We start from the raw sequence: 27,730 nt of genomic DNA, 5'->3' as shown, positions 1-27,730 counted from the left end.
CCCTGGTCTGCGCTCTTCCCGTGTCCCCCGCGGGAAGACACGCGCCTCTGTGCCCAGAGCGGACAGGACGCCGTGGGGGACCCACGCACAGCCTTGGGGGGTAATTTACCCGCAAACGTGGGCGTGTTACCGTAAACCGCAGCCGACCGTGTGATTACAGGGTTAAGAAAGTGAGTTGCCCGCCTTGCCAGTCCAGCTGTTTTCTTCCCCGGTGACATGTGTTATTGCGCGTCGGGTGATGAAAGATTGTCACTGGCTGTTGACACTGATTGAAGGAAAGAGATGCGGGGTTTTTTTGTGTTTTTATAAAAAATAAAAAAAGGAGAGAATTAGTTAGCTTGGTGAGGGAGGCGACGCCATTCAAGTCTGCGGCTCTCACAGCTGCGGAACAGAAGTGAACCGTCGAATGTTTTCATCTCTCCCTTCCCACCTGTTTTCCTCCTTTTGATGACAACGCTCCCTAAACTTAACAGATTTAAAACGGGCCTGCCAAAGAAAGAGGGTGTGGAGGGGGGAGGCTGGGGAGCCTTCAAAAGAGAAAGAAAAACTGCAGCTTTCGGGGTTCATGTACACAGAGACACTGCGTGTCTCAATATACTGAAGGGCAGTGGAAACCTGCGGCCCAAGAGCTCTTAGGGTCCCTTTGCACCCACAGAATTAAAACGTGGGCCCAAGAATTAGGAGGTGTAGACGTCAGTAGATTCGTACCATTATCGGCTAGCAAAAGTTTTGTGCCTTGTTCCCACAGCTTTAAATGCTGCTGGTCTGGAGGTTCTTCTAGGTTCCCAGGGGGGCGCGCTCCCCCCACGGGGGCAGCAGAGGTTCGGCTGAGGGGCCGGTGGAGCCGGACGGCCGCCTGGTCACTGAAGCAACAGGCCAGGAGGAGAACTGCTGCTGCTGGGGGGCGATGCGCCTGATTCTCAACGGGACACAGGGGTCCTGCCACCACAGGGCCCGGTGCCGGTGGGACAGGCTCAGACGCTCCAGGGATGAAGGTCGGAGTCATTCCACGAGGTAAAGATTCCTGATCAGCGGAGTAGCTGGCAGAGGGCAGAGGGCAGAGGGCAGAGGGCCACAGCGCGGGGAGGGGAGTGAGTGCTGAGCGCCAGCCATGGCCTCTGATGGCCTCACGAGCAGTCGCTCAAATGGGGACTATTAAGGCGCCTGCACATTTCGCTCCCTGCGTTGTTATGAATCTATTAGCCTGTTAACGTTAGCAAATGAGCTTGATTGTCAGCAACAAACCCCCCCCCCCCCCCCCCCGCCCTTTTCACTTTCTGTAAGATGTGTGGCTGGTGAACTTGCAGTTTCGGGCTCCAGGCTGCAGGCTATCGAAGGGGATTGCGCCTGGACTAGAGACGGGTGCGGGACCTGGAGCGAGGGAGCGTGTCCACCTGTCCGAGATGCGCCGCATCATCGTAGGCAGAAGCCTGCGGCTTCGCTCTGCAAGCAGAAGCTCCGCTGGGCTCCGCTGAGGAATTAAAGGGTTTTATTCGGATATGATTTGCAAATCAGAGGACGTAGCTTTGGGGATGAGCGGAAGACAGGCTCTGAGGTGGGGAAGGTAAGACAAAGGTTTTCAACGTGAGAATTGCAAGGCGCTGACGGTCACAGGCTCAAGTTGCTAGGGAAACAGGACCCTAAACGCACATGGTTCATGTTCCGGTTGGTGGGGGCCAGTGGCCTTCGCGGGCTGGCTGACCCGGTGATCAGCACTCGGGTGGGGAGAGAGGAAAAAGAGCAGTTTCAGCTGATTCGTGGTCAGCAGGGAGAGTCGCGGGATATGGGGGGGGGGGGGGATGACACGGCAGGACAGCGCCTCCGTGCCCCTGGGAGTCTGCAGAATAAACTAGTTAGACAAGCCTTGTGGTGAGAGACAATGGAGTCAGGTGGACCGATTCCGGTTTTAAAGCACAAACAGCCCGGTCACTTAAGCAGGGTCAGAGCCCAAACTGCAGAAGGGTCTAGATCTTCAGCCACAAGATTAGGGTATTAGAATCCTCAACTGACTGGCTCGCCTGAAGGTGGAATGTCGCTGTTGAGTCGTCAGCCCAAAGGCTCTGGGAACCCACAGGGCCCAGAAGCCTCGCCAGCGGGGCTCTGAGAGAGGCTCCCCGGTGGCATGTACCCACATGACGTGGAAAACGGAAACGACGGTGGGCAGACGCGTGGCCTTTTGCAAATGTGCCACCTTTCGGCAGCTTTCACGTGCTTTCCGTGATCACTCCCTTGGGTGGCTGAGCCGCCCCAAGCTGCCTGCCTCGTGAAAAAGAAACCGTTAGGCTAAGTTGCTGTAGTTTGGGTTTCCATTACATGCCATTAAGTTTAATCCTGATGAAACCTGCATCAGAGGGATGACAGTTCACGTTTTCATTTTCCGACAGAATTGCATACGCAGACACATCTGCGGAGACAAATGTTTTCTAGAAGCAAAGTTTGAGCAACACTGCAACGGCGATTCCTGCTCGGAGGGGGCATCTCGGGCCACCCAGTGGGTAATGGATAACGCATTAAACTCCGTTTGTGCCGAGGACACTGAATCATCGAAAGTGACAGCTCCCGTAATGATATCTTTGTCTAATGGTTGTAGGCTTCTTATCAAAGTATAATTCAGGGATGGCATTTATGCGGGTAGCGGAGATAACATAATTTAAATGCTTTCTGAGGCAGAAGGTGGGGGGACTAAAAGGACGGTTAACTTGGATGTTAAACACCCTGTAAATTACAGCTGCTTAAGCGAGTCGTTGATAAGCTTTGCGATTTGATTAGCTGAGCTTCTGTCCCATCTATCTGATGCTGTTCGTTAACCGGAAAGTCGTGGCTTCAGACCCCGGGAACCATCGGTAACGTCTGATGCGGACGTTTAAGACCCAGAGTGGTTTCAGAGTCCGGGTTGGCTCCCTCCTGGATTTTGTTTTCTTCTTGCTTGTGTCAAACTACAGAACAGGTCACAAGCTCTTAGAGGAAAGGTAGAGACTAGGACAGGAATTCGAAGAGACACGTATAAAATGGTAAAAAGCAACAACGAACGGGGCCAAGGCTCACCGTTGACACCGAGCGTGTGTTCACACCCAACAGGAGACGGGGCGCAGGCGGGTCGTAAAGGCTCTGAGATTTTGGAGGCGCCGCGGCCGAGACAGCGCGGATTCTGGAATCGGTCTTCACGGGTTCAAATCCCGGTTCCAACACACGTGAGTAACGAGGCACGTTAGCTCCCCTGCGCCTATTTTCTTAATTGTGAAACGATAATGTCCTCACGTCAGTAATTCACCGTAGGATTAAACAGATGGCCATGCCAGCCGAGCAGAGCACCCACACGTGGTGAGTATATGCTTACCGTAGCTCCTATGTCCCCATTTAATTGCTGAAATGAAGCCCATTAGTTTAACAATGTTTAAAGGTCCCGGGAAATCGATACAGACGAGTGGCCTGCATGAGAGGAATGCATTCATGCAGAAAACTTCATTCGAAGCCATCACAGGAAATAACAAAACTCCAGCCACTGTCCTCGCAGCTCCCTTGGCCGTGGATCGCAGTGCGGCACTGAAGCCAGATGCTAAATCCTGCAAGTGCTGATTAAGAAACCCTCAGACATGAATATAACGTTAATGATGGGATGGCTTTATTAGGTTAATTTGCAGATAAAGAACCTCACTGAAAAGCTTTGAGTATTAAACACTTTCAGGGCCAGATGTGCTTTCTTCTTTCTTTTCAAGAGGACTTGCGACATCAGTGCACACTCCACCCGTCTGTCTGGACTCATTTCTCATCGTGGCGTCAGTGCTGAATGGAAGACAGGGACAGAGACATGGGATTTTTTCCTGACATCCGCCCACGTGCCTGAGCCCTTATTGATGAGGGACCTCTCCGGCCGAGATATTGCCATGACCTGCGGTTGTGTTTGCAGCTGGCGTTGCAGTCACAGGGCCACTGATGAGATTATACGACTTGCTAAAGAACTGAACTAAACCGTGTTAGCCTCCCAGAGGGTTCTTTACTTTTTTTTAGGCACGCGGTTCATAACATTTTCAAGTTCAGCAGGCCCTGGGCCTATGTGACTCAAGAACCAAGCGGCTCGGAAGCAGCCAGGATGTTCCAGCTGCAATTAGTCTCAGGGCTGTTGAAGAACAGCAAGCTCCATTCCGATAAAGTCGTGCTTCGATTTTTAAAAAGATTCATTTTAATTATGCTACATTGAAGTGCAGAATCTCTCATTTGCTTTTCCTTTTAGTGTTCTGTACCGACCGCCTACTGAATGACATGGTTAAAAAATAGCCTGGGTGTGGCAGACCGCTTTGAAAGTGGCTTTCTCTAAAAGCGATGGATTGGAGATATAGAGCTCGGACTGTTGCAGTATTACAGAAATCAATGTTTCTATTAAGGCAAAGAGGTTTCGAGAGATTTGCTGCAGAAACTTACTGCCACAAACCTCTAAAACCTCTTTAAATGGCTGAGGTAGGAATGGACCTGTAGCCTGCGAAGTGGTTTGTGATTGATCCAGCTGCTGGGCCCTGGGAGAACAGGCTGCTTATCATTGCTTGCAGTAAAATGCACCAGCACCACAAGACCCAGGAGCCCTGGAAACGGCACTCGGCAGGTAATGGTGATGGGAAACACCTGCAGGGAATGGATCACTTTTATTAAGAAGCAATGATTGTACAATTCAAGATAAAAGCCAGGTGTCTGCTGAGTTGTTTCAGAAGGTAGAGAATTGCTCTTTACAAGAAATCACGGTAAAAAGACTCATTTAGTTTGTTGGCAAGACATTCTATTCGCAAAATCTCCATCCTCTCCTTAGCTCTGCTCAAATAGCTCGCAGGCTGGAAGCTGGTGCTTGATATTCACGCGGCTAAAAGCTGAATACTCGCTGATGTCTTTTCGCTGTTTTACATACTCCACTGCCATCCGCTCCCCTCGCCCCCAGCCCTGTTCTTGAGCTGTAATACTGAGTGAGGTGATCAGAGCTGGATAAATCAAATACTCACCGCCCCTGCCCACCCCCACAGGATTAGGGAGGAAACCCTACCTTGAAAACCATCCACTTTTTTGGAAGATGCTGTTCTCTGGAATGAAAGCAACTAGCAGATAAATGACTTGTGATGCGCAGGCCTTTTTATTCGCTGGGGAAATCACCCTCGCTCCTCTCGTTGGTTCACAGGAGTCCTCTTTACAAGTCAAACGACATAAATAATTCAAGGTGCCAAAGGAGTTATTACAGCCTTTTTTCTTAAAAAGGTATGGGTGTTATTTCTTCTAAATGTAGACCAAGCTTTCCCCCCCCCTCACCTATGCCTGGTCCCTTGCAGCTTGCCTTACTTGATTAAAATTAGGGAGGTTTGGTAGGATGGTCAGTGATGTAAATAGGTAAAGCTCAGCGCGGCCGGCGAGGCTCAGTGGATGAGCATCGACCTGTGACCCGGGAGATTGCGGTTCGATTCCTGGTCAGGGTGTGCAGGAGGCAGCCGATCAGTGACTATCTTCATTGATGTTTCTCTCTCTCTCTCTCCCTTCCTCTCTCTGAAATCAATAGATATATTAAAAAAAAAAAAAAAAAAGTAAAGCTCAGGGGAGGTGCTCAAGTATGATACATGTAGATAGTAAGCTCCAGGCAGCATCCACTACGAACCACCAGCACCAGCTGTGGAGATGTAAGGGTCACCCCGACAGCTCCTAAGGATCTTTAATGCCACCCTGCCAGGCGTCTCCTTGCAGGGAGCAGCGCGTGATGCGAGGTGCTAAACGCACAATGTCCTTCCCTGCCTCCCTCCCACCACCTGACAGAGAGCAAAAGGTCACCTGCTGACAGCAATCCCACCGCCCCTCCACTCGGCCCGAATTCCCTCCCTGGCTCCGATTTGAGGTGTTTCCCCTCAATCGCCTCCCTGCCAGCAGCCGATGAAGTGTGGGAGCAGGTGTCGGGGACCATTAGAAGGTTCCTCGGAAACTGGGGGGAGGAAGTACCTTCGCGAGCATTCATTGATGCAGGTATCACTTGTTCATGTAACGCACGGCAGACACTGCGGGGCCGGCGCTGCAGAACTGAGCGAGACACGCCCCGGGTCCCTCCTCCGCTTGTCCCCCGCGAGGAGGCCGCAGGCTGCACACCTCCCTCCCGGGTTTGGTAGAGACTGAGCACTCAGTCTCGAATGTCACACCAATCGGTGATAATAATGGATTTTATCTCTCTTGACAGTTCTTTCAACCTGACATCAAGCCACCGCAGGTAAGTGCCATTCACGATTTTTAGGATAAAGCAGGTGAGACTGAAGTGCTTTGTTTATCTGATTAGGGCAGAGTTACTCGTAATTCTCTTTACTCCAAGCCAAAGGGAACCCAACTCCAGCAAATACAGTATCTTGATTTCAGGCCCTGACATGGATCTTCTCCTGTGTGTGTTCGCGCATCTGCTCTTTCTCCCAGGTGTCAGCTGGTCCACCGCTGAGCGTCCCCAGCCCAGACAGAGCTGACCCATTGGTTTGGAATGATCCCTGAGCTAATGCATCCCCCCCCCCCATAGGCATTTGACGCTGTTGAGCGAGGTCAGCCAGAGGTAGGGTAAAAAGAGCGAATTGTTTTCCAAATACAGACTGGAATGGTGGTAAAGAGTCTCAGCCCCCTCCGAGCTGCAACAGGACATATAAACACATTTACATTAACTCACGCTCACGCTCATCTACACATATATTCACATACTCTGCCAAATATTCTCACCCTCAGAGACGCCCCCCCAGGGCCAATGCTTGTCACAGTGTTTAACAAACATGCCACACCCATATAAATACTCTAAAAATCCCCAAATAATGGGGACATAAACTGATCAATTATTATAGGTGTCATTCAGTAGAAAACCACACAAGTGAATGGAGGTAGGGGTGAGAAAGTGAAGAAAAAAAAAAGGCAGAAAGTAAAAAAAGGGGCAGAGGAGAGGAAAGAGATGCTTTAGAGCCCTTTAAGCAAATGTCAGGCATCTCCCCAGAAGAAGGGGCTTGTGGGCCCCTCAGGGCGGCCTGGCTGACCAAAGCGCTGCAGCTCCGCACCTCAGCTAACGGGGGGGGGGCTTTGGATTGTGTCTAAATCCTTCTGAACTTGATAGAAACTTACCAAGTGCATTAATGGTGGTTTTGGATGAAAAAAATAAAAGATCAAAAATTAGTAATAATGGAAAACACAGCATTTATAACGTGACAGTAGTGTTGTGTAGTAAAGGCATGTAGACATTAAATTAACTTAATTCAAATATCCACTCTTTTCTCCTGTTACCTTGCCTATGACCCTGGTGACGCAGGTCAGTGTGCGCACGCACACACACACGCACACGCACACACTCACATTCACGTTTTCTGGCTGGTGTCTATCTGATCTCTGCTCTAAGGGTAACGATTTGGATTCTCAAACACCAATCTCTTTTGCAAACAAAACTATACCCTCTAACCCTGGGGCACAAAATGACATGGTCCTGACCCAGAGAAAGAGGGGGCATTTAACAGGCATTTCTCCTCCGGTTGGGTATACATCTGGCCCTCTGCAACATGGTTTATTTGCCCTCTTAATGAACGTTGACATCGATTTCATTAATTGGTGACGGCAAACTCCAGCTGACATTAAATGTCCGCAGTGGTGGGATCTGAGGCAACAGCCCGACCCCCTCCTGAAACCAGCTGCCGCCTGCACGGCCCCTGGCGCTCGGTGGTTTCTCCAGCGGTGCTGGAAGCCCTCGGGGAAGTCTCTCGGATGCAAGGTTTCCCACACTGTTGGCTGACGTCTCAGAGGCTTTATTCAGTTTAGGTAGGAGGCCCTCATCCAGTTTGGCCTCAGTCCATCCATTTGGACCGCGAGGGGCCTCCATGGGCTTTGCATTTGGTACCAGGGCAGGGACGCCTCCAGCCGCTTCAAAGAGACACTTTCATCAGAAGCCGGTACAGTGGACAACCCTTGCTCTAGAATTTTCATGCTGGCAGCGCCCCCTGGTGGCAGCAGGGGGGACTTTGGCTAATTGCATGTCCAAAAATTGCCATCCAGAGAGTTGTAATCGGCTAGGCCTCTGGACAAAAACAGAACAAAAGAAAAGCCGTACCTCGCAAAAACAGCGGGAGGCTTCCTTTTATTGGTAACTTGAGAGCTCTCCGGTAAAACAGACTGAAGGGCCTATTTTAAATGCCTTCGGAGGCCTCTTTTCCCTTCCCCATCTTCTCTGTCTCTGGGCGGCGGAGGGGAGCTGGGCAGCAGCCGGCTGGTGCTGGTGCCATTATTTTTCTCTTCCTGTCTATGAAAGCCGGCCCCCTTCCAACTTTATTATTATTATTATTATTTTAATCTTTTTTTTTTTTTTTAATATATCTTCATTGATTTCAGAGAGAGGAAGGGAGAGGGAGAGAGAGAGATAGAAACATCAATGATGAGAGTCATTGATCGGCTGCAGCCCGCAACCCGGGCATGTGCCCTGACTGGGAATCGAACCCTGATCGCCTGGATCCTAGGTCAACGCTTAACTGCTGAGCCACGCCCGGCCAGGCCCAACTTTATTGTGCAGACTTGCTTCCCATTTTCGTTTGTGTTAATCGATAAGTGCACCATAAGCGGCACCTTGAAGGAGCGGATCTCAGACCCTCAGAGACAAGGAAATGTATTCTTTCACTTTCAAAACAGCTCTAAAGGAATCCTTATAGCATGCAAATACTTTGGCCACTGGAGCAAAACATGAACTTAGTCCATCTGATAAAAACATAGTTTGGATCCAGTGTTTCTTTTGAGTTTTGTATTTTTGGGCCTAGGACACTTTAAGCTAGCATTTTAAAATGAAAATGCTGTGTTTACTGTATGTTTATGTCTATCTGTGTATGTATATTGTAGATATGGTATGTTTCTCCAGCTGGATGGTATTGCCAGGATTGAACTGCAGTTTCAGAATTGGGTTGTAAAGGAACTTACTCAAGTGGCTTAAAACAAGTGAACGCTTATATGAATCAGAAATAACAGGCACTAACCCAGCCACTTTCAAATGCGTGTGATCTAGGACCAATCTTCAGTGAATGGAGCAGCTTCAGGTTGTTGCTTTAATTAAAACAGGTACATCTTTAGAGAAAATGGCTAATTGCTTTGAGGTCTCACAAAACCTTCAGGAAGGAATCTAAAATTAATTGTTAAAAACAAATGAGAAAAGTGGGATAAAAGTTTTTAGGTGAAATTTTCGCTGTTTCCAAAAATCTTTGGTTGCTCAAACCTTAAAGTCTGCTATTAAAATCCAGACACTTATGACAAAGCCCGATCAGGATGTTGTGGTGACTGAAAAAGATCATATATGAAAACAAGAGATGTGTGCTGGGTAAAAGGAGGTGTGAGGAATGAAAATACATTCTGTTGAAGGAGAAGAGTAATTCTGTCCTGGAGTAAAATGGTTGTTCTAAAATAAGGAAAAAGAACAAAAGCTGAAAGGTTTATGAAAGTTGATGGAAAAAGAATCTTGAAGAAATCATATGTATGGTCCTGCTGTTAGGATCGAAACCAGTTTATGTAAGTGACTGTTCTTTGATTTCAAAAGTACCCTGATACTGAATTGGAATTTGAGGTTTTCTCTGTTAACAAGGACAAGTTTTCCTGTACTAATGGTGTGCTCTTGGTAAGAGATACAGTGGGAAAGTAAGGATTTTGTGTTTGGTAGGATTATTTCCTATGCTCTGTATCATCAGGCCTTTGATTGCTTGGGTAAACCAAACCTTCTTACTATTCAAAGAGCTAAATTTTGCTTCTAACGATTTAACTTTCTATAATTGCTTGTGAAGCCTGTAAATGGACAATTAAATGGATAACTAAAATAAGGAAATCTCTCCTTATAAAAGAGAGAAATGAAACTAATCAGGCCTGTTTGATATGCCGAAATTCTGAAGTTTGGAAAGTGGATTTTAATCCAATTGCCCCCTTCTCAAGGGTGAAAATGTACCAGTGAGGGTTTACATGCATCCTCATTGGGTGGAAGCATTCCCACGCCGAAGGGCTACAGTCACAACAGTTACCAAAATACTCCGCCGAGAAAGGATATTTTTCCTGCTTGGAAAATCACCAAAGAGCTCCATAGTGATCCTGGAACCCACTTTGCAAGACAAAGTCTACACCAGGTGTGCAGAATTTGGCCAATAGTGCAGCATTTCCACTGCACTTACCATACCTGGTCTTCTGGTTTTATAACACAAACATATGAGGCAGTCAAAATTCAGTTGGTGAAACTTGTTGACTCTTTTAACCTGCCTTTGCCTAAAGCCCTTGACTTGGTATTGCTTGAAATCTGTTCCCTTTGGTAAACATCAATTTCCCCTTTTAAAATTGATTTTGGAAGACCAATGAGGCTAGATCAGGGAATGTATGAACCTGCCTTAAGGAGACCTGCAAAGGGCTTACTGCAAAGGACTTATAAAAGCTCTTGAAATTAATTCACAGCTCGTAGAGCAATCTTTTCACAGCTTGCTCCCAGGAGATAAAGACATTGAAAATCATGGCCTACAAGCTGGATACATGGTTTATCAAAAGAAGACCTCTCCACAAGGATTTTCTCCAGCCTCATGGAAGGGACCATACCAGGTATTGCTAACTAATCCCTGTGCTACAAAGTTAAAAGGTATTAATTCATGAATTCATGTTTCTCATTTAAAAAGGCTCCCACACTTCCAGCTCACTCACCTGATTGAACATCCCAGCCTATAGGAGACCTCAAATTAAACTCATCCAGAGCAGACAACCGCTCAGAAGAAAAAGAGACGACACTGGAAACAGACACCTTTCCCAAGATCGGAGACCAGGCCAGTAAAGTCATATCCCACCATGCAAAATCCTTATGCTTATTTCACTATTATCATAATGATTATGTTCCTGGGTGTATTAGTGATATTAATTTCTTGTGGCAAGTTGGTCACCTTACCTGTGTTTTAGATTGTATGGTCCAGTTATTCCATATCATTAACCCTCGACTATATAGTACTCCCTAATTTTTGCCGTTTTAACCCTTGTAAGTGGGACACCTTGGTGTAGAAATATTATGGCACAATACTCTCAAACCTCAGCCTCCTCAGGGAACCGGTTGGAACGCTGGATTTGTCACCCGATGTCTGCCTCTACCTTTGGTAAAACTGATGATCACCCAGTTTTCCTGTTAGTAATTTCTCAACGGTCCCTAACTTTACTGTTGATTTTATCAAACCCCTTCTCTAAAGCCACTGACAGAAAACAGCACACTTTGCCTCTCTACCATCGAAGCTGACGTCCCAGTAATTTCATAGACCACCCAATGGGGAAATTATTAGATATTAAGGAAAAATTGTAGCCTGTACATTTCCCTTGTACAAGGAGCTCTTTTGGACCTTGTTTCCGATAGTCAATGAAGTCAGATTGGCATATCCCAGTAGAATGAAGTGCTACTAGTTTAAGGAATATACATGGTTTTAAATGTGAGTCATTTTATCTTGCTAGGAGGATTTTTAACCCCAATATTGATGTCGACCAGTTTTTCAGGAAAGGACTTGCATCTCAACTGAGCTGATTCAGAGAAACAAGGTAAGGCAGAAATTGATGGCTGAGAAAAACTGTTGTATACAACCTTAGAATGTGTGTCATTCTTGTCCCAATACCTTAAACTGAAAGAGAAGAGGTAATTTCAAATAGAAGAAAATTTCCTTTAGGTAGGACTGACATCTCGACAGTAGTCAGTCTGCCAGCTTAAGGCTGTAACGTTTCTTATTTCCATCCCAGGGTTGATTACATTTAGAATAGAACTCAATATTTTGAAGACTGCCTCCTTTTGCGAGTTCCTTATCTCTACCGCATGCAGTGTTAAAAACTGAAATGCATCTTAAGTGATGTCAGAGAGAATAAGGGTAAATATCTATTAGTATGGGTAACATTTAACATAACTTTCAAAAGTTAATGATTCTGTTAATTGTATTATTGGAGTTAAAATATGCCATGTGATGGATTGGTGTTTACTTTGAGGCAGAAGGAAAAACCTGTTTCCAGATATCATCCACCAAATGGTACTCGTGCCTACAACGCTTTAACAGGTGCTATAAAGGACACAGGAAAGGAGTGAGACCTGGTCTTGGCTGCTAAGAAATTAAATTTTTAAATTATGTTTTTGTTTTAATTGGGGTGACATTATATAGGTTTCAGGTATACAATTCTATAACACATCATCTGTATATTGGTTGTATTGTGTTCACCACCCCAAGTCAGGCCTCCTTCCATCACCATTTAGCTCTCCTTTACCTCCCCCCACCCACCCCCTTTCCCTCTGGTGATCACCACACCATGTCTGTCTGAGTCTTCTTTTTTCCTTTGCTTAATCCCTTTACCTTTTTCACCCAGCCCCCCAACACCCCTTCCCTCCCCTCTGACAGCTATCAGTCTCTTCTCTGTATCTATGAGTCTGTTTCTATTTTGTTTATTTTGTTCATTAGATTCCAACATATAAGTGGAATCATCTGGTACTTGTCTTTCTTTGGCTTATTTCACCTTTTGGTGTATGGGGCTATGCTCCAACCAACTGAGCCACCTGGCCAGGGCTCCACCACCATTTACTGAGTAGACTGTCTATACCCCATTGTATGTTCTTGCCTCTTTTGTCAAATGTTAATTGACCATAAAGGCGTGTGTTTACTTCTGGGGTCTCTCTGTCTTTTTATGCCAGTACCATGCTGTTTTGATTACTATGGCCTTGTAGTAGTTTAACATCAGGGAGCGTGATGCCTCCAACTTTGTTCTTTCTCAAGATTGCTGTGGCTATTCTGGGTCTTTTGTGGTTCCTTATATGGTTTTGGAATATTTGTTCTAGTTCTGTGAAATATGCCATTGGTGTTATGATAGGAATTGCGTTGAATCTATGATTGCTTTGGATAGTATGGACATTGCAATGATGGTAATACTTCCTATCCATGAACATGGTATATGCTTCCACTTATTTGTATCTTCTTTAATTTTTCTTCAGTGTCTTATAATTTTCTGAGTACAGGTTTTTTACATCCTTGTTTAAATTTATTTCTAGGTATGTTATTATTTTTTTATTGTTTATTGTATTACAGATGCCTCCCAATCCCCTCCCCTTTACTACCCTCCTCCCAGCCCCTGCCCCACCCCAGGCCTTCACCACGCTATTGTCTGTGTCCATTGGTTGTGCATATATGTATGAAAGTTCTTTGGTTAATTTCTTCCCATCTACCCGGCCCCCTCCCCCCTGAGATATGTCAGTCTGTTCCATGCCTCTATGCCTCTGGACCTATTTGTCAATTTATTATGTTCATTCAGTTCCACTTATAAGTGAGATCATGTGATAATTGTCTTTGACTTATTTCACTCAGCATATTATTCTCTAGGTCCATCCATGCTGGTGCAAAGGGTAAGAGATCTTTCTTCTTTACAGCTGCATAGTACTCCATTATGTAAATGTACCACAGCTTTTTTATCCACTCATCTTCTAATGGGCACTTGGGCTGTTTCTAGATCTTAGCTATTGTAAATAATGCTGCTATGAACATAGGGGTGCATTCCTGGGCATTTTTTTTAAATGCAGTTGTAAATGGGACTGTTTTATTAGTTTCCCTTTCTAATGGTTGATCATTGGTGTATATAAATGCAATTGCTATCCGGATATTTATTTTATATACTGCTACTTTACTGAATTCAGTAATCAGTTCTGGTAGGGGTTTTTTTGTGTGTGGAATCTTTGGTAGAAAAGATCAAACTGTTATTTCATAGGGAACAGTCTTTACTGGCAGCTGGTCTTAACTCCTCAATCATTGATCAGGAAATGTTTCAACCAGAGACATGGCTTTCTGGAAGATGGGTTTATTGTTTAATACCAGCAATACTCTGGAATCTAGAAAGTGATTCAATTCATTGGATCCTTTAGAGCACCTACCTTAGCCTAAGCACTGTAACAACAATATTATATCAGATTCATGAGATTAGGGAAGAAATAGTGAAGATATTGAAGTGTTCCCGTTCCATCTCTGAAAGTATGATGTATTAGAAGGGGAGGGATATATAAAATCTCGCCCCCAGTGGGGTAACATTTAGGTAAAACCAAGATAACAGTGAGATGTATGCTTGGGAATTTGGGAATATTGGGTCTTTACCTTGATACATTTGAGCTTCTTAATTGATATAATTTGCTACACATTAGTACTATGTTCATTAAGATTTTGTCCTATTAACCATTACAAATTCCACAAACAGCTAATTGCATGGTGAACGTTGCATGGAAATCTGAGTATGACTCTGGTACTACTGTGCATGTAAATGGTACCTTTTAAATTCCAACACTAGCTGGCCTTGGCACCACTGGTTAGACAAAACGATGTGAAATCTACCCAGAACCATTAACAGAATAGCCCACCCAGCCATTAGAGCCGTTCAAGCTCAACAAACATAATTAGATTTCCTAGCTTGAGTAGTCCTCAACACCAGGATTGCTTGATTATTTGCTTGCCACCAGGGAGAAGTTTGTGCCATAGCCAATACCTCCAGTTGTACCTGGATAAATAACTCTTCCCAGGTAGAATCAGAAACAACCAAACTTGCAAATGCCTTAAACTTGCAAACTCTCTTAAGGGGAGTTCCAGTTTTGCCTCAAGCGCCACTGGCTGGTTAGGATTTAAATTCTCTGCTATTTTCTGGGCTTGGAACTATTTTGAAGTGTGGGTTGAAAGTTGTTTTATTATTCTAATTTGTTCAATCTATTTCATTGTCAGGCTTTTGGTGTTCTGTGTAACCAAATGTTTAAAGCCCCCTATAAAAACTCTAGCAATGATTGCATGAAGAGTGAAAATGACCCATCACACCACTGCATCCTCTCCACATTGAATATTATATCCAATAATAGTGATTGGAATGGGCCTCTTTGTCTCGTTCTTGACCTTAGAGGACAAGGCTTTTCGCCACTGAGTTAGCTGTGGCCTTTCATATAGTTCTTATGATGTTGAGGTAAGTTCCTTCTATACCCGCTTTGTTGAGAATTTTTACCATCAATGAATGTTGAATTTTGTCACATGCTTTTTCAGTATCTACTGAGAAGATCATGTTTTTATCCTTGGTGTTGTTGATGTGCTGAATCACATTGTTTTGCTAATGTTGAACCACCCTTGTACCCCTAGTATAAATCCCACTTGATCATGATGTATAAGCCTTTTAATGTATTGCTGTTTTCAGTTTGCTAGTACTTTGTTGAGAATTTTTCCATGTTTATCAGGGATATTGGCCTGTAATACTCTTTTTCATAGTATCTTTTTCTGGTTTTAGCATCAGGGTAATGCTGGCCTTGAAGAATATTTGGAGCTTTCCCTCCTCTTCAATTTTTGGGAATAGTTTGAGGATACATATTAATTCTTTAAAGGTTTTGTAGTATTCCCCTGTGAAGTGGTCTGATCCTGGGCTTTTATTTATTCAGAGTGTTTTGATTACTGCTTCAATCTCATTACTAAGAATAGGTCTGTTCAGATTTTCTGTTTCTTCCTGGTTTAGTCTTAGAAGGTTGTATGTTTCTAGAAATTTGTCCATTTCTTCAAGATTACCCAATTTGTTGACATAACTATACATAGTATTTTTTGTTAAGTTCGACGAGGCTTCTATATGTTATGCTGGCAGTAGGTACAAGGCCAGAAGTTTGTAAGTATTCAAACAAGTGTAAAAGAAACTAAAACTTACACATACTTTATTTACTTGATTGAAAGCCGCCTTATGGTACCTCCGATGTTTTACACTGTTGATCTCAACTTTGTTCACACCGACTTCAGTGAGTTGTATTTGGGTGTCTATGCTCGAGTCTGCTCAATTGCTGCTGTTGCCGTTGGTTTGTGTTCTTTCAGGATCAAAGTGGGTACTTTCATACAGCACCTTATTTTTAATTCCTTCTCTGGCAATTCTTTCCTGGATTCTTAGCTTTGCATAATTATACCTACAGTGGAGCTAGCTCTAGCAACATATGATCTTCTAATTCTGCTAGTTAACAAAAAATGTCGAAGGCCAACCACAACAGATCCTTGTCAACCACATACTACTGAGTCCCATGCACAGGCAATGTTCTTGAAATCTAAAATTCCTAGGAGCTTAAAGGGCTTCCCTTCCCTGGTCTCACAGCTGGGCAGCCACAGGGCGAGCTAGTGCTAGTTCTGCCCTGCCTGCGCCGAGGGCTGCCTTCGTAGTATTCTTTAATGATCCTTTGTACTTCTGTGGTACTAGTTGTAATCTCCTCTTTCATTTCTGATTTTATTTACTTGGGCTCTTTTTTTTTCTTGATGAATCTTGCTAGGGGTTTGTTAACTTTATCCTTTCAAAGAACCACTTTTAATTTCATTGATTTTTAAAAATATTTTTTAGTATGTATTTTGTTCATTTCCATTTTGATCTTTATTATTTCTCTCTTCTCCTTAAATCGGGTTTTGTTTGTTCTTTTTCCTGGTTCCTTTAGGTGTAAAGTTAGATTATATTTGGGATTTTTCCTACTTCTTGAGGTAGGCCTGCATAGCTATGAACTTTCCTCTTATAATTGCTTTTGCTTCATTCTATACATTTTGAAAAGTTGTGTTTTCATTTTCATTTATCTCCAAGTAGTTTTTGATTTCCTGTTCGATTTTGTCTGATCCATTGGTTGTTTACTAGCATATTGTTTAATCTCTATGTTGTGTTTTACCCAGTTTTCTTCCTGTAGTTGGATTCTAGTTTCATGCCATTCTGATCAGAAAATATGCTTGATAAAATTTCACTCTTCTTAAATTTATTTAGGCTTCTTTTGTGGCTTAATATATGAACTATTCTGAAAAACGTTCCATGTGCATTTGAGAAAAATGTATAACCCAGAGTGTTTGGAAAAATGTTCTGTGTCTATTAAATTGATCTGTTCTAATGTGGAGTTTAAGGCCATTATTTTCTTCTGTCTGGGTGATCAACCCATTGAGGTAAGTGGGGTATTAAAGTCCCCAACTATTATTGTATTACTGTTCACTTCTGCCTTTATGTCCATTGATATTTAAAGACTTGGGTGCTCCTGTGTTGGGTATGTAGATATCTACGATTGTTATATCCCCTTCTTGGATTGGCCCTTCTCATTCTTTGTTTTAAACCCTATTTTGTCTGATATATTACTACCCCAGCTTTCTCATTTCCATTTGTAGGAATATCTTTTTCCATTCCCTTCACTTTCAGTCTGTCTTTCAATCTAAAGTGAGTCTTTTGTAGGCAGCACATAGATGGGTGTTTTAGTTTTTTTAATCCATCCTGCCACCCTATGACCTTTGATTGGAGAATTTAGTCTATTTACATTTAAAGTAATTATTATTTTGCTGTTATTACTCCTCACTGGAGGATATTTTTTCCAATGATTTTTTTTTTTTTTTAAAGACAGAGTGGAAGGGTGGGAGAAATATTGATGTGAGAGCCACACATTGATTGGTTGCCTCTCATATGCACCCTGACCAGGGCTGGGGATCGAACCTGTAACCTAGGTACATGCCCTTGACCTTTGATGCACTGGATGGCACTCTAACAACTGACCCACACCAGCCAGGGCTAAAGTAATTATTGACAGGTGTGTACTTATTACCATTTTGTTGATTGTTTTTGTTCCTCTCTTAATCTTTCCTTTATTGGTTTCCTTTAGTGTGTTTTGGAGGGCTTTTTTGTTTTATTGTGTGTGTTATTTTTATTTGTGGTTACCGTAAGGTTCGTATATATCCAACTATATATTTTAAGCTGATAGGCATTTAAGTTCAAACACATTCTGAAAGCACATTTTCACACACCTCCCACTTTATTTTTGACATCACATATTTTTTTTGTCTTGAGTAGCTCCTGATTATTTATTATAGCTAATTTTGCTACTTCTGTCTTTTAATCTTTATATTAGATTTTTGGGTGGCGGATGCACTGTGTTAATTCTATATTTGCCTTTACCTGTGATTTTTTTACCCTGCATTATTATTGTTTTGGCATGGCCTTTTCTTTTCTGTGTAAAGTCTGTTTAGTGGTGATGAACTTTAGTTTTTGCTTATCTGGGAAGCTCTACCTTTCCTTTTATTCTGAATGATAACCTTGCCAGGTATAACATACTAGGTTTTAGGTTCCTTTCAGCACTCTTAAGTATTTTCTGACACTCCCCTCTGGCTTGTAAAGTTGCTTCTGAGAAATAAGCTAATAGGCTTTTGGGGTTCCCTTTGTATGCAATTCATTGTTTTCCCCTTGTTCCTTTAAGATTGTGTTATATTTAACTTTTGCCAATTATAGTATTATCTTGGTGTAGGCCTCTGGGTTCATTTTGCTTGGAACTCTCTTAACGTAGATGTCTGTTTCCTTTCCTAGATTAGGAACGTGTGCAGCCATTATTTTTTCAAATGTACTTTCTGCCCCTTTCTTCTAGGATCCCTATAATGTGAATGTTAGTGTGCTTGATGTTATCCCATAGGACCCTCATACTATCGTTTTCTTAAATTCTTTTTGTTGTTATAACTGGGTGATTTCCCCTATTCTTTCAGGTTGCTGATCCATTCTTCTGCATTAGCCAATCTGCTGTCAATTCCTTCTAGAGTGTTTTTCATTTCAGTTATTGTATTCTTTATCTCTGATTGGTCTATTGTATTTTCTAACTCTTTTTTGAAGTTCTTTACTAAACATCCTTATGACAGTTTCTTTGAATTCTTTATCAGGCAAATTATCTTTCTCCATTTCATTAGTTTTTCTCTGGGGTTTTCTCTTGTTCCTCTATTTTGTTTGACTTTCTGTGTTTGTTCCTATGAATTAGATGAAATAGATCTCTCTCCCAGTCTTGAAAAATTGGTCTTGTGTAAAGTGGCATCTGTGTAGTGGGTGATTGGGGCAGGCACGTGTAGTGCTGGAGTACCGCCTGGCCAGAAGGAGCAGGTTCAGGGTGGGGCAGCATGGTGTGCAAGTGGTATTTCTCTGTTGTTTTGGTTGTCCACATCCTGACCTGTGTGTATGCCTTAGAGCCCTGCTGGTTCTACTCTTGATTCTGGTGGGGCTGCCTGGTATACACACGAGAGACACCCTGTTTTGGCTGACTGCTGCTGGAGCTGGTCTGGGGATACCTGACCATGGGCACTGCAGCACTCTGCTGGTTCCCTCCTACTCCAAGCATGGCTTGCCCTGTTATTTTGATTGACTGCTGCCAGTCTGGGCTGAGAAACCCTGTGAACATGTACTGAGCACTCTGTCAGTTCCCTCCCACTCCGGTAGGGGCCTCCCTGTGTGTGTGAATGTGCATAGCTCACTCTGTTGTCCTGATAGCTGCCAGCCTATGCAGCCCACAAGTGCATGTTGCAGCATTTTGCTGGTTCCCTTACTCTGGGAGGGACTCCTCTCTGTGCACTCACAAGGCATGTCCTGTCGCTTTCTTTGACTGCTATGGAGGTCTGAGCTGGACCACCCCCTGAGCAGGAGCACAATGACGACCTGCTGAGGCCCTTTAACTCCAGGTGGGGCTGCCCAGCATACATGTACACTGTGGCTCCGCATTAGCTCTTGGCAGGCAGCCCTGTGGATGTGTGCAGCAGTGGCTGAGCCACAGTGCCCTGCTGGGCCCAGTGGATCTAACTCCAGATTGGTGGAGGAGAAGGCTGTGTATGCTTACTAAGGCACCCTCTTCCTGCTGGAGCTAGTTCCAGGAGTGACTAGGAATGCACTACTGTGGCCTTGCAGGTTGGCCAGAGCTCTCACCAATACTATCTAAGTGTAAGGAGAATACAAACAATGACACTCACCAGCTCCTCTAATCCTGATGAGTTCCTTCAGATTCTGGAGAGCTCATGGAGTTCCCCAATCTTCTCTAGGTGACCTCTCCCTGTCTTCTTTGTCGTGCAGAAGCTCTTCAATTGTCCCTTAGTTATCTCTCAGAGATAATACTCTAATATAGATGTGCATTCAGGATGTGCACATGGGAGGGGACAAGCTCCATGTCCTCTTACGCTGTTATCTTGGACCTGCCCAAACTCAGGCAATTAAGGGACTTCCCCAAAGTAACCCCATAGTTCTAGGACACTTACCTCAGACCCTAACATATTCCAATGCTCCAGGCATTGGAATATAAATACCCCACCATGGGGTGAACCCAGGGGACCCGTACAGCTACATCTTGACTTACAAACACAACTGCACCCAGAAAAAAAAGGCCTTTGTGGGCAAAAGAGAGGGGCTGGTAAGTTTAACTGCCTACAAAAGAGCATCTACTTTTGTGAGCTCAATTAAGGTGCAGGACTAAGGAGGAAAGAACCCTGTCATACTCTTCTCTCCAAAATGATCACACACAAACTACATGAGGACACTCACTCACCTACACAAACCACACTGACATGTCTCCTCTGTCTCAAAATTATGCCACAGGAGGACCACCAGATTAGTAAGGGGGTCACCTTTCTACATGCAATAAGACACATACAACCCCCACCCTCACAAATACTCATCGAGAACATTAAGATACTTTATAGAAAAATGAGAAAAACATTCCATTTTAGTTGTGATTGACCTGATTTATACACCACACCACCACCATATTTTGGTCTACTCATTAGCCTGTGACTATTAGAACTGCCAGGCAGAGTTAAACCTTCGTGGTTAAGAACACTTTCAAAGACTTAACCTGCCCACTTGGAAGGAGCCCTGTGAATATCTGGGGTGGGAAAGCTGTAGCTCTCTGGGTGATGACCAGGGCCAGCTTCTCCTGGGCCATCCTGGTGTCACCAGCTCAGTTCTAGGCTCATGGGTTTAGACTGAGGGGAAAAATGTCTCTCTTTCCCAATTCATACACAACCTTTATTTCCTACTAACACTGTGCCATAGAGATATGCTGCAGGTTTGTTCTAAGCACAGGAAGCAAGAGATATGAAAACATATAGCTTCTGCATAGAAAACACCCGTCCTCCACTGTCACCAGTGCTTCAGCTCACCTGGTCACTTAGTTGTTTCTGGTGATGCCAGAGTGGAAAGGTGACAGAACAAAAGGACGCGGATACAGGATGAGGACTGTTGAGAGGATCACCAGAACAACAAACGGGGGAATCTGTCCAAGACCATGGATATAAAACTAGCAGCTCTGGGGCTCAATTCAACAATCAGGTACAGTACTGAATGTTTTGGTAAACAAAACAAATGGCAAACAGTTGTTCAATAGTAGATCACTATTCTGTTTTCTAATTCAGGGTTGAGAGGTTTCTGTTCAGCGTCCACAAACGCTGGTCTGTAAAGCCATGAGAAATCTGGGAAGTCCCCTCCTGAGGATTGTCTGGTATGTGGTGGTTCAGTACTGTGGGCAATTCAGCATTAACGAAGGTGAAACAGCAGCCCGACCTCTGCCAGGCCCTGGCTCATTACCGCCCCGGTCTCCCAGGCACGCCTCAGTTCTTCTTGTCCTCCTGAGGCTGGCTTCTTGTGGTCCGTAGGTTGTTCCAAACCTCTGTGTACATTAGGGTCCCAATGAAGACAAACAAGGTGCCCAGCCAGTGCCACGGAGTGAAGGGGTTCTGGAAGTACAAGATGGAGACGATGAGGCTCACAAATTTGCGCAGAGTCACGACGAGCGTCACGGTGAGGGAGGTGCATTCTGTGGTGAGGATGAAGACTCCCCGAATGCACACGTACCTGGAGGGCAGGGTTAAGGTGGTTTTCTGAGATGACCGAGAGATCAGCTGGGGAGAACCTGCTAGCAGGGGTCTTGGCTTAAATGTTCCTTTCCAAGAGCCAGAAAACTTGGGGGTTGGCTACAGCTGCTCTGAGGCTCCTTGGTAGAACATTCTGCAGGACTCCTGGCCTGCCATTCCATTTGTGGATCCCAACTCAAACTGCCTAAAACCTCTCACTATTACTCTGGATCCTTCCCACAGTTTACAGTGAAGGTCTCCTCCCAAGGAACGACAGAGGGTACACTCAGTCAAGGTCATCCGATCTGGTCCCCAATCCTCCCACCTCCATCCAAAAAGAACTCTGTGGGGCACATCTACGAGGTGAAGTGAGAGGAATGCGGTCAATCTCCATCTGTTTCACTGTTTCAAAGACGTAAGTTTTTATAAAGGACTTAAGGTCATTCAAACGAAGCATTTTTTTTAAAAGTTAAATTTTAGTTAATTTGACATTTCTTTCAGAATTTTGTGGTGGCTTGTGTAATATCCCAGGATGGTAGAAATCACAGAACATACATGTCATACACTAATTCTTAATTATCCACTGACTTCTACACCTGCTCCCAGAGCACTTCCTGCAGTGCCCTGTGACCTACTGACCTATATAGCACCACTATCATGTCCTTGGCCCTCCACAGGGAGCTCACTGGATGGGCCTTTCTCCTGCTTACTGCAGAACAGACCAAAGCAAGGGTGAAACTCTTGTCACTGCTGTCAGAGGAATACATTCCTGTGCCAAATAACGCAGAGAAGACCATGGGCAGAGCAGGGTGAAGGATACTGAGTGATGACATTCATGAGGAGGTAGAACCACATGATGGGCACCGTCACACTGACGACTGGAACTTGATATAATTCTGTAAAGATTAAAAGGGGAGACAGTTGTTATCACTTGTGACAGCTAAAGTTTTCATCTTTTTGAAAAAGTAATACAGACTGAACGTCATAGAGACAGCAGTGTTATTTTCCTTGCAAACAGATTTGGACCACACACTTAAAACAAATGACTATTTTAATTTTAAACTCTTTACCACTCACCTGAATAGGACCCCAGTTTACACAGAAGTTCAAATATGATGTGGTCTTAACTGACAATCAACACAAGAGGAAAGACAACTAGTAACTGAAGAATTCTAAATTAAACTAGGCTGTAGAATTTTATATCTATTAAGTTAGAATATTATTTGTAGATTTTAATTGCTAACAAATAATATTGTATTATGGCAAGATAAAAGGGGAATTGGCAGCCATTCAGTTGGTGGTAGTATAAATTGTGTGTGTTTTTTAAGTCAACTTCACAATTCTTATTAAGGGGCCATAAAAGTATTGATACCCATTCTTAGGAATTAATCTTAGATAATTCAAAAGAAGGAAAAAGTTCTTCATTCATTGCAGTATAACTCTGACTCAATCTAAATGTCCAACGACAGAGCAATGGCTGTAAGCAGAGGTGCTCTGACTGGATGAGGCATTGTGCACTTAGCCTATTTAAAAAACCATAAGGGTTAGATATAGTCACCAAAAAACTCAGAATGAAAGTGAAGCAGGAAGTATAAAGATATATCTACACAAGGATTATAAAGATGTAAGAATTTATGTAAATAGCATCTGGAAGGAAACTAACTTTTCTTCTTTTAAATACATTCTTGTGTTAGTTTTGTATAATGAGGTTTGCACAGTGAAGATCTGGGAAGAAACAAAACACCCAAGGTTAACAAGAATGACACAGTAATCCTCTCCGGCCATTTCTTTCATACTGCTTGAAACATACAGCAGAACTTAGGAAATTCCAACAAGGTGATACTGACGTCTGGTTAGGAAAGATCATTAATTTTCTTTTGCAAAAAATAAAGAGAATTTGTTAGAAGTGTATGTCTGGACCAGTGGGAAATCCCAATAATCTGGTATTCTATTGTCTTTGAAACACTTAGCAAGCACTGAAACAGAAAGTTAACAACTGTTATTAATAAATTCAGAGACCCACTGTATCAGTTTGCTGAGGACAGAGACAATCAGTAAGATGTAAAATATTGAGATGGATATTCGGCTCTCTTAGAAAAATCAAGGATAATAGGTCTGAGACACTAAAACTCAAGAAGAGAAAAAAATGCATATTTAAGCCCCAGCCAGTGTTGCTCAGTGGTTAGAGCGTCAGCCCTCGGACTGAAGGGTCCCGGGTTCGAGTGCATGAAATCAATCCTCAGGAATTTGAAAGTGTGTTTAGTGTTTACTTAAATAGCTCTTTGCTATGTGGGGACTGTCAGAAACCTTAAAAACCAATGTGTCAAAAATCAGCTATATGTCAATTATCTCAGTAAAAAAATCAGAAATGAGTAATTTGGAGCCTTAAAAACTTTCTTCATCACACATTTTTGGGAAGACAGAATGGGAGAGGCCATGCTGCTAATTCAGAGAGCAGTACAACTTCACAACTCATGCTCAGGAAGCAAACAAATGTTTACTGAGCGCCTACTGCCATTGTACAAAGTATACTTTTTAGGGATGAGCAACATAAAGCCTTATATTTTAAAAATGTTTATTTGTTCCTTATGTGTTCATTTTTCTATATAACACTACGTCTTTTAGTAGCTAATCAGATCATATCTGTAATTTCTTTCAAGTTAACTGGCAACTGACAATTTATTAAGTGGTTACTTTAAAAAGAAATGACTAACTTACGATGTAGATTTTTGAATTAATTTTGCTCATTCCTGCCGCCTATCTAACTTGTGTCCTGGGAAAAACGCCCTGTCATTTCTGCTTCTGCTTCCCCTTCCCCAGGTAGCAAGGACTAGATGGACCCCTCAGGGCAGCACAGGGAGGGCTGGACCGCCGCCCACTCCCCCTCAGGGCTCCAATCTCTGTGGGGTGCTAGTACCATTTGTCTGCATTCTCAAAATGCCAAACCTTCCACATTCAAATACAAACACACAAATTCCAAAGCAAAACAGAAAAGTTGAGGATCTTCTCAATAATTTGCAAATGAAGTAAGAGAAGCACCAGTAAAAGCTTTTGCTACTGCAACTACAGATAAATGGCACTATATTCCAGGAAAGTGACATGGGGATGGGTTCAGGTGGGCCAGGGGATTTGGATAAAAAAGCAGTGGTCAAGTCCAGAGTAAAACTGAAACTCTGTCAGGCTGTTCTGCTGGGTAACCCCAGACTCACCAGACTTGTTGAAAAGAACTGCGTGGTCATAAATGTCAGAAGCCAAGAAGATGAATCCAGGCAGTGGAAGGGCGTGCTGAGGGAAGAAACAGGTCACAGAAACTGAAATGCAAAAAACACTACAGAATAATGGGAGTGCTTTTACAGTGATTCATTTCACAAGTGGTTTGACAAGCAAGTGAGACTAAGTTAAATGTACCCAGGGCTTCTAACTACGTGGCACTACCTGGCACAATAACCCCCAGATTAGGGTTTTTACCCTTATAGAGTGTGATGGTCATCACACGAAACAAACTAAAATGGACTAGCATCCTTTCTTCAATGAAAGGGAATGCTCAGTCATTCTGCCCAAAGGATTTATTACGTTTTACTAATTTTGAGAACAGTTAAACAAACATAATGGATTTTAAAATTATAAAGAATGTGGAGGCAGATTTCAGGGAGTTTAGAAAAGTAGTGAGAAAAGAGACTGGAGGACACTACGGTGTCAGGGAGAAAGGAAATGACAAGAATTAAAAGGTTTCAGAGGGAACGACCAGCGAGCAGAGGTTAATGTGCTTGACAACAACCACAATAATTTATAAGGACTCGAGGCTCCGAGGAACATTTACTTGACAGCTACACGTGCCCCTGTTATAAAATAAAGGTGTGGAACGAATGGAGTGTTTATTTTTTAAATTCCCAGCCGTGTCCTCTCAGCTCCAACTAAAAGTGTCAAACCGCTTCAGTACAAACAGCTGGCAGTGAGGGAATCCCCGAGGTCAGGGGACCTGGAGTTACACAGCTCGGGCATCGTCACAACAGGAGAGGGAGAAGTTAGAGGTGGCGGCCCCAGATCAGCCCTTTAAAACAAAGGAGCTGGAGCTGTATAATTGCTCAACTCTCCATAAAATGAAAAGGCCCACCCGAGGGACTCACTCCTCGCACACATCCCCTTCGCATGCTGCTTCTGCAGCTGAGTTTCCTTTCCCAGCTTCCCCAGTGCTCGGAGCCCTTCACCTGCAGGAACACAGGGGCAGGTTCCCGGTGGGCAGCCGCTCTCGTGCCCGACCCTGACCCCCGACCTGAGCAGAGAACGTGGCTCCCGTGCGCACCAGCAGCCTGTGAAAGGCGCTCACTCCGGTCTGGGGGCCCAAAGCCCTTGACTGGATGGTGAACCCATCCTTCAACTACACGGAAAGGATGGCATCTTACAATCGAAAACACGTTACATTAATACTAAAAACTCAGTCATTTTGACCCTCCCCAGGTTCAAGAAATTGCTTACATTATAAAACAAAGCCTCCTTAGAGTGTTTTCCAAACTGTTTGTATAGAGTCTCTTGGAAAATGCCCATCCTCGCTGACATCAGAAGGGCGAATGTCAGTGCTCCAATACCTGCAAAACAAAGATCCGGTTACCAGGCACCTGCATTCACTAACTTCCAGATATTTTCTTAAAGAACATTTATTATTTAAATGTATTACAAATATTACAAACTAACTGTAGAATGTATGCAAAATTTTAAAAAGAAATAAAAATCAACCATATTACTATCCAGTCCTTTATAGTTTTCTACATCTCTCTACATTTATGTATATTTTATGCTAAGCCAGCATCATAATGAGTACACAATTTTATATCGCTTTTTTTCATGATTTTTCTCCTAGATTCTCCTTCAGGTTACTCATTAACATTTTTTCAAAAGCATGATTTAATGGCTCCATATTACTCTACCATGTGGATGTACCATACTTAAATGTCTTACAATGTGAGAGTGATTAGATTACTTTCAATATTTCACCATTAAAATCAATGTACATCCTTGTACATAAATCTTTTTTAAAATGTTGATTATTTCCTTAGGATAAACTCTCATAAGTGGAATTACTCAATACATAGTTTTTTCCAGAAAGGCCATGTCAATTTATACTATAAACTGTTCATGTGAAAATGGCCATCCTGCTGCACCCTCAGCAATAATGAGAATAATCATTATCTTGCCAATATAATAGATCAAAAATTAAAAGCCACTGCATTTTGGTTTCAATCTGCATTTCTTTGATTATTAGATCAGTAAGGCTAAACATAAAATTATTAATTTTCCCACCCATGAATGGTATGTTCAAATCCTCTGCAAATTTTTCTTATTGGATAAAGTATTCTTCTAATAGCTCATAAAGATCTTTCTATGTTAAGAATAGCAATCTAGCCCGGCCGGGCGTGGCTCAGCAGTTGAGTGTCGACCTGGGATCCAGGGGATTGGGGTTCGATTCCAGGTCAGGGCACATGCCCGGGTTGCGGGCTCGATCCCCTGTTAGGGGCGTGCAGGAGGCAGCCGATCAATGACTCTCTCATCATTGATGTTTCTGTCTCTCTCCCTCCTCTTTCCTCTCTGAAATCAATAAAGATATATTTTTAAAAAAAGAATAGCAATCTAGAGGGGAGCAGAGTTTCAAAGCCAAGCAGCAAGGAGAATATAATTCTTTCCCTGCTATTTCTCTGTCACTTGGTCAGTCTCAATCTGCTACTGCTACTGTTACCACTGAATGTACTTGGAAAGTTTCACTTCTGTATCTCACAATGTGAGGGCAACGCTCTACAGGACTGTCTCATTACTTCCGCAGAGAGATACATTCCCTAGGAGATTCTGCTAAATCAGTCAGGTTTGGGAACACTGCCGTATGGAACAGCTAACTCCTCAAGAAAATAAATCTCAGATTTAGAAATGGGTCCCTTGGAGATTCAGAGTCAACTACTGTAACGTGCCCTTCTGAGGAAGCCTGTACTCAGCAGACAGACCATGAAGAATTGGGTGACACCCTAACCACTACTCCCACAGAGTGTGCTGGGCAAGCAGCAGTTACTTTTCTTCCTAGACCAGCGGCAACCAAGAGAAGCACTGATCCAGGTCCCAGAACACAC

General features: G+C 43.5%; 1 protein-coding gene and 1 long non-coding RNA gene across 2 annotated transcripts in view; one reads left to right on the top strand and one right to left on the bottom strand.

Moving 5' to 3' along the window:
* The first annotated feature begins 11,461 nt into the window (after positions 1-11,461).
* On the top strand, positions 11,462-27,675 carry LOC148092191 (uncharacterized). The gene is made up of 3 exons (XR_015715170.1): positions 11,462-11,541; positions 21,861-22,032; positions 27,433-27,675. It is a non-coding gene; the product is annotated as an uncharacterized LOC148092191 (long non-coding RNA).
* The window catches only part of SLC35B4 (solute carrier family 35 member B4), a 35,126-nt gene continuing 28,167 nt past the window's right edge, over positions 20,772-27,730 (bottom strand). The window contains exons 7-10 of the mRNA XM_016222241.2: positions 26,094-26,203; positions 24,827-24,902; positions 22,438-22,513; positions 20,772-21,618 (exon numbers count right to left, since the gene is read on the bottom strand). Of these exons, the coding sequence (XP_016077727.2) occupies positions 21,375-21,618; positions 22,438-22,513; positions 24,827-24,902; positions 26,094-26,203 (506 nt within the window). The 3' untranslated portion in view covers positions 20,772-21,374. The remainder of the gene's footprint in view (positions 21,619-22,437; positions 22,514-24,826; positions 24,903-26,093; positions 26,204-27,730) is intronic.

This window comes from Miniopterus natalensis, chromosome 10, assembly GCF_054644295.1.
Source record: "Miniopterus natalensis isolate mMinNat1 chromosome 10, mMinNat1.hap1, whole genome shotgun sequence".
Lineage (NCBI taxonomy): Eukaryota > Metazoa > Chordata > Mammalia > Chiroptera > Miniopteridae > Miniopterus > Miniopterus natalensis.
The sequence above is the reverse complement of the archived record's forward strand: the minus strand, read 5'-3'. Positions and strand labels throughout refer to the sequence as shown.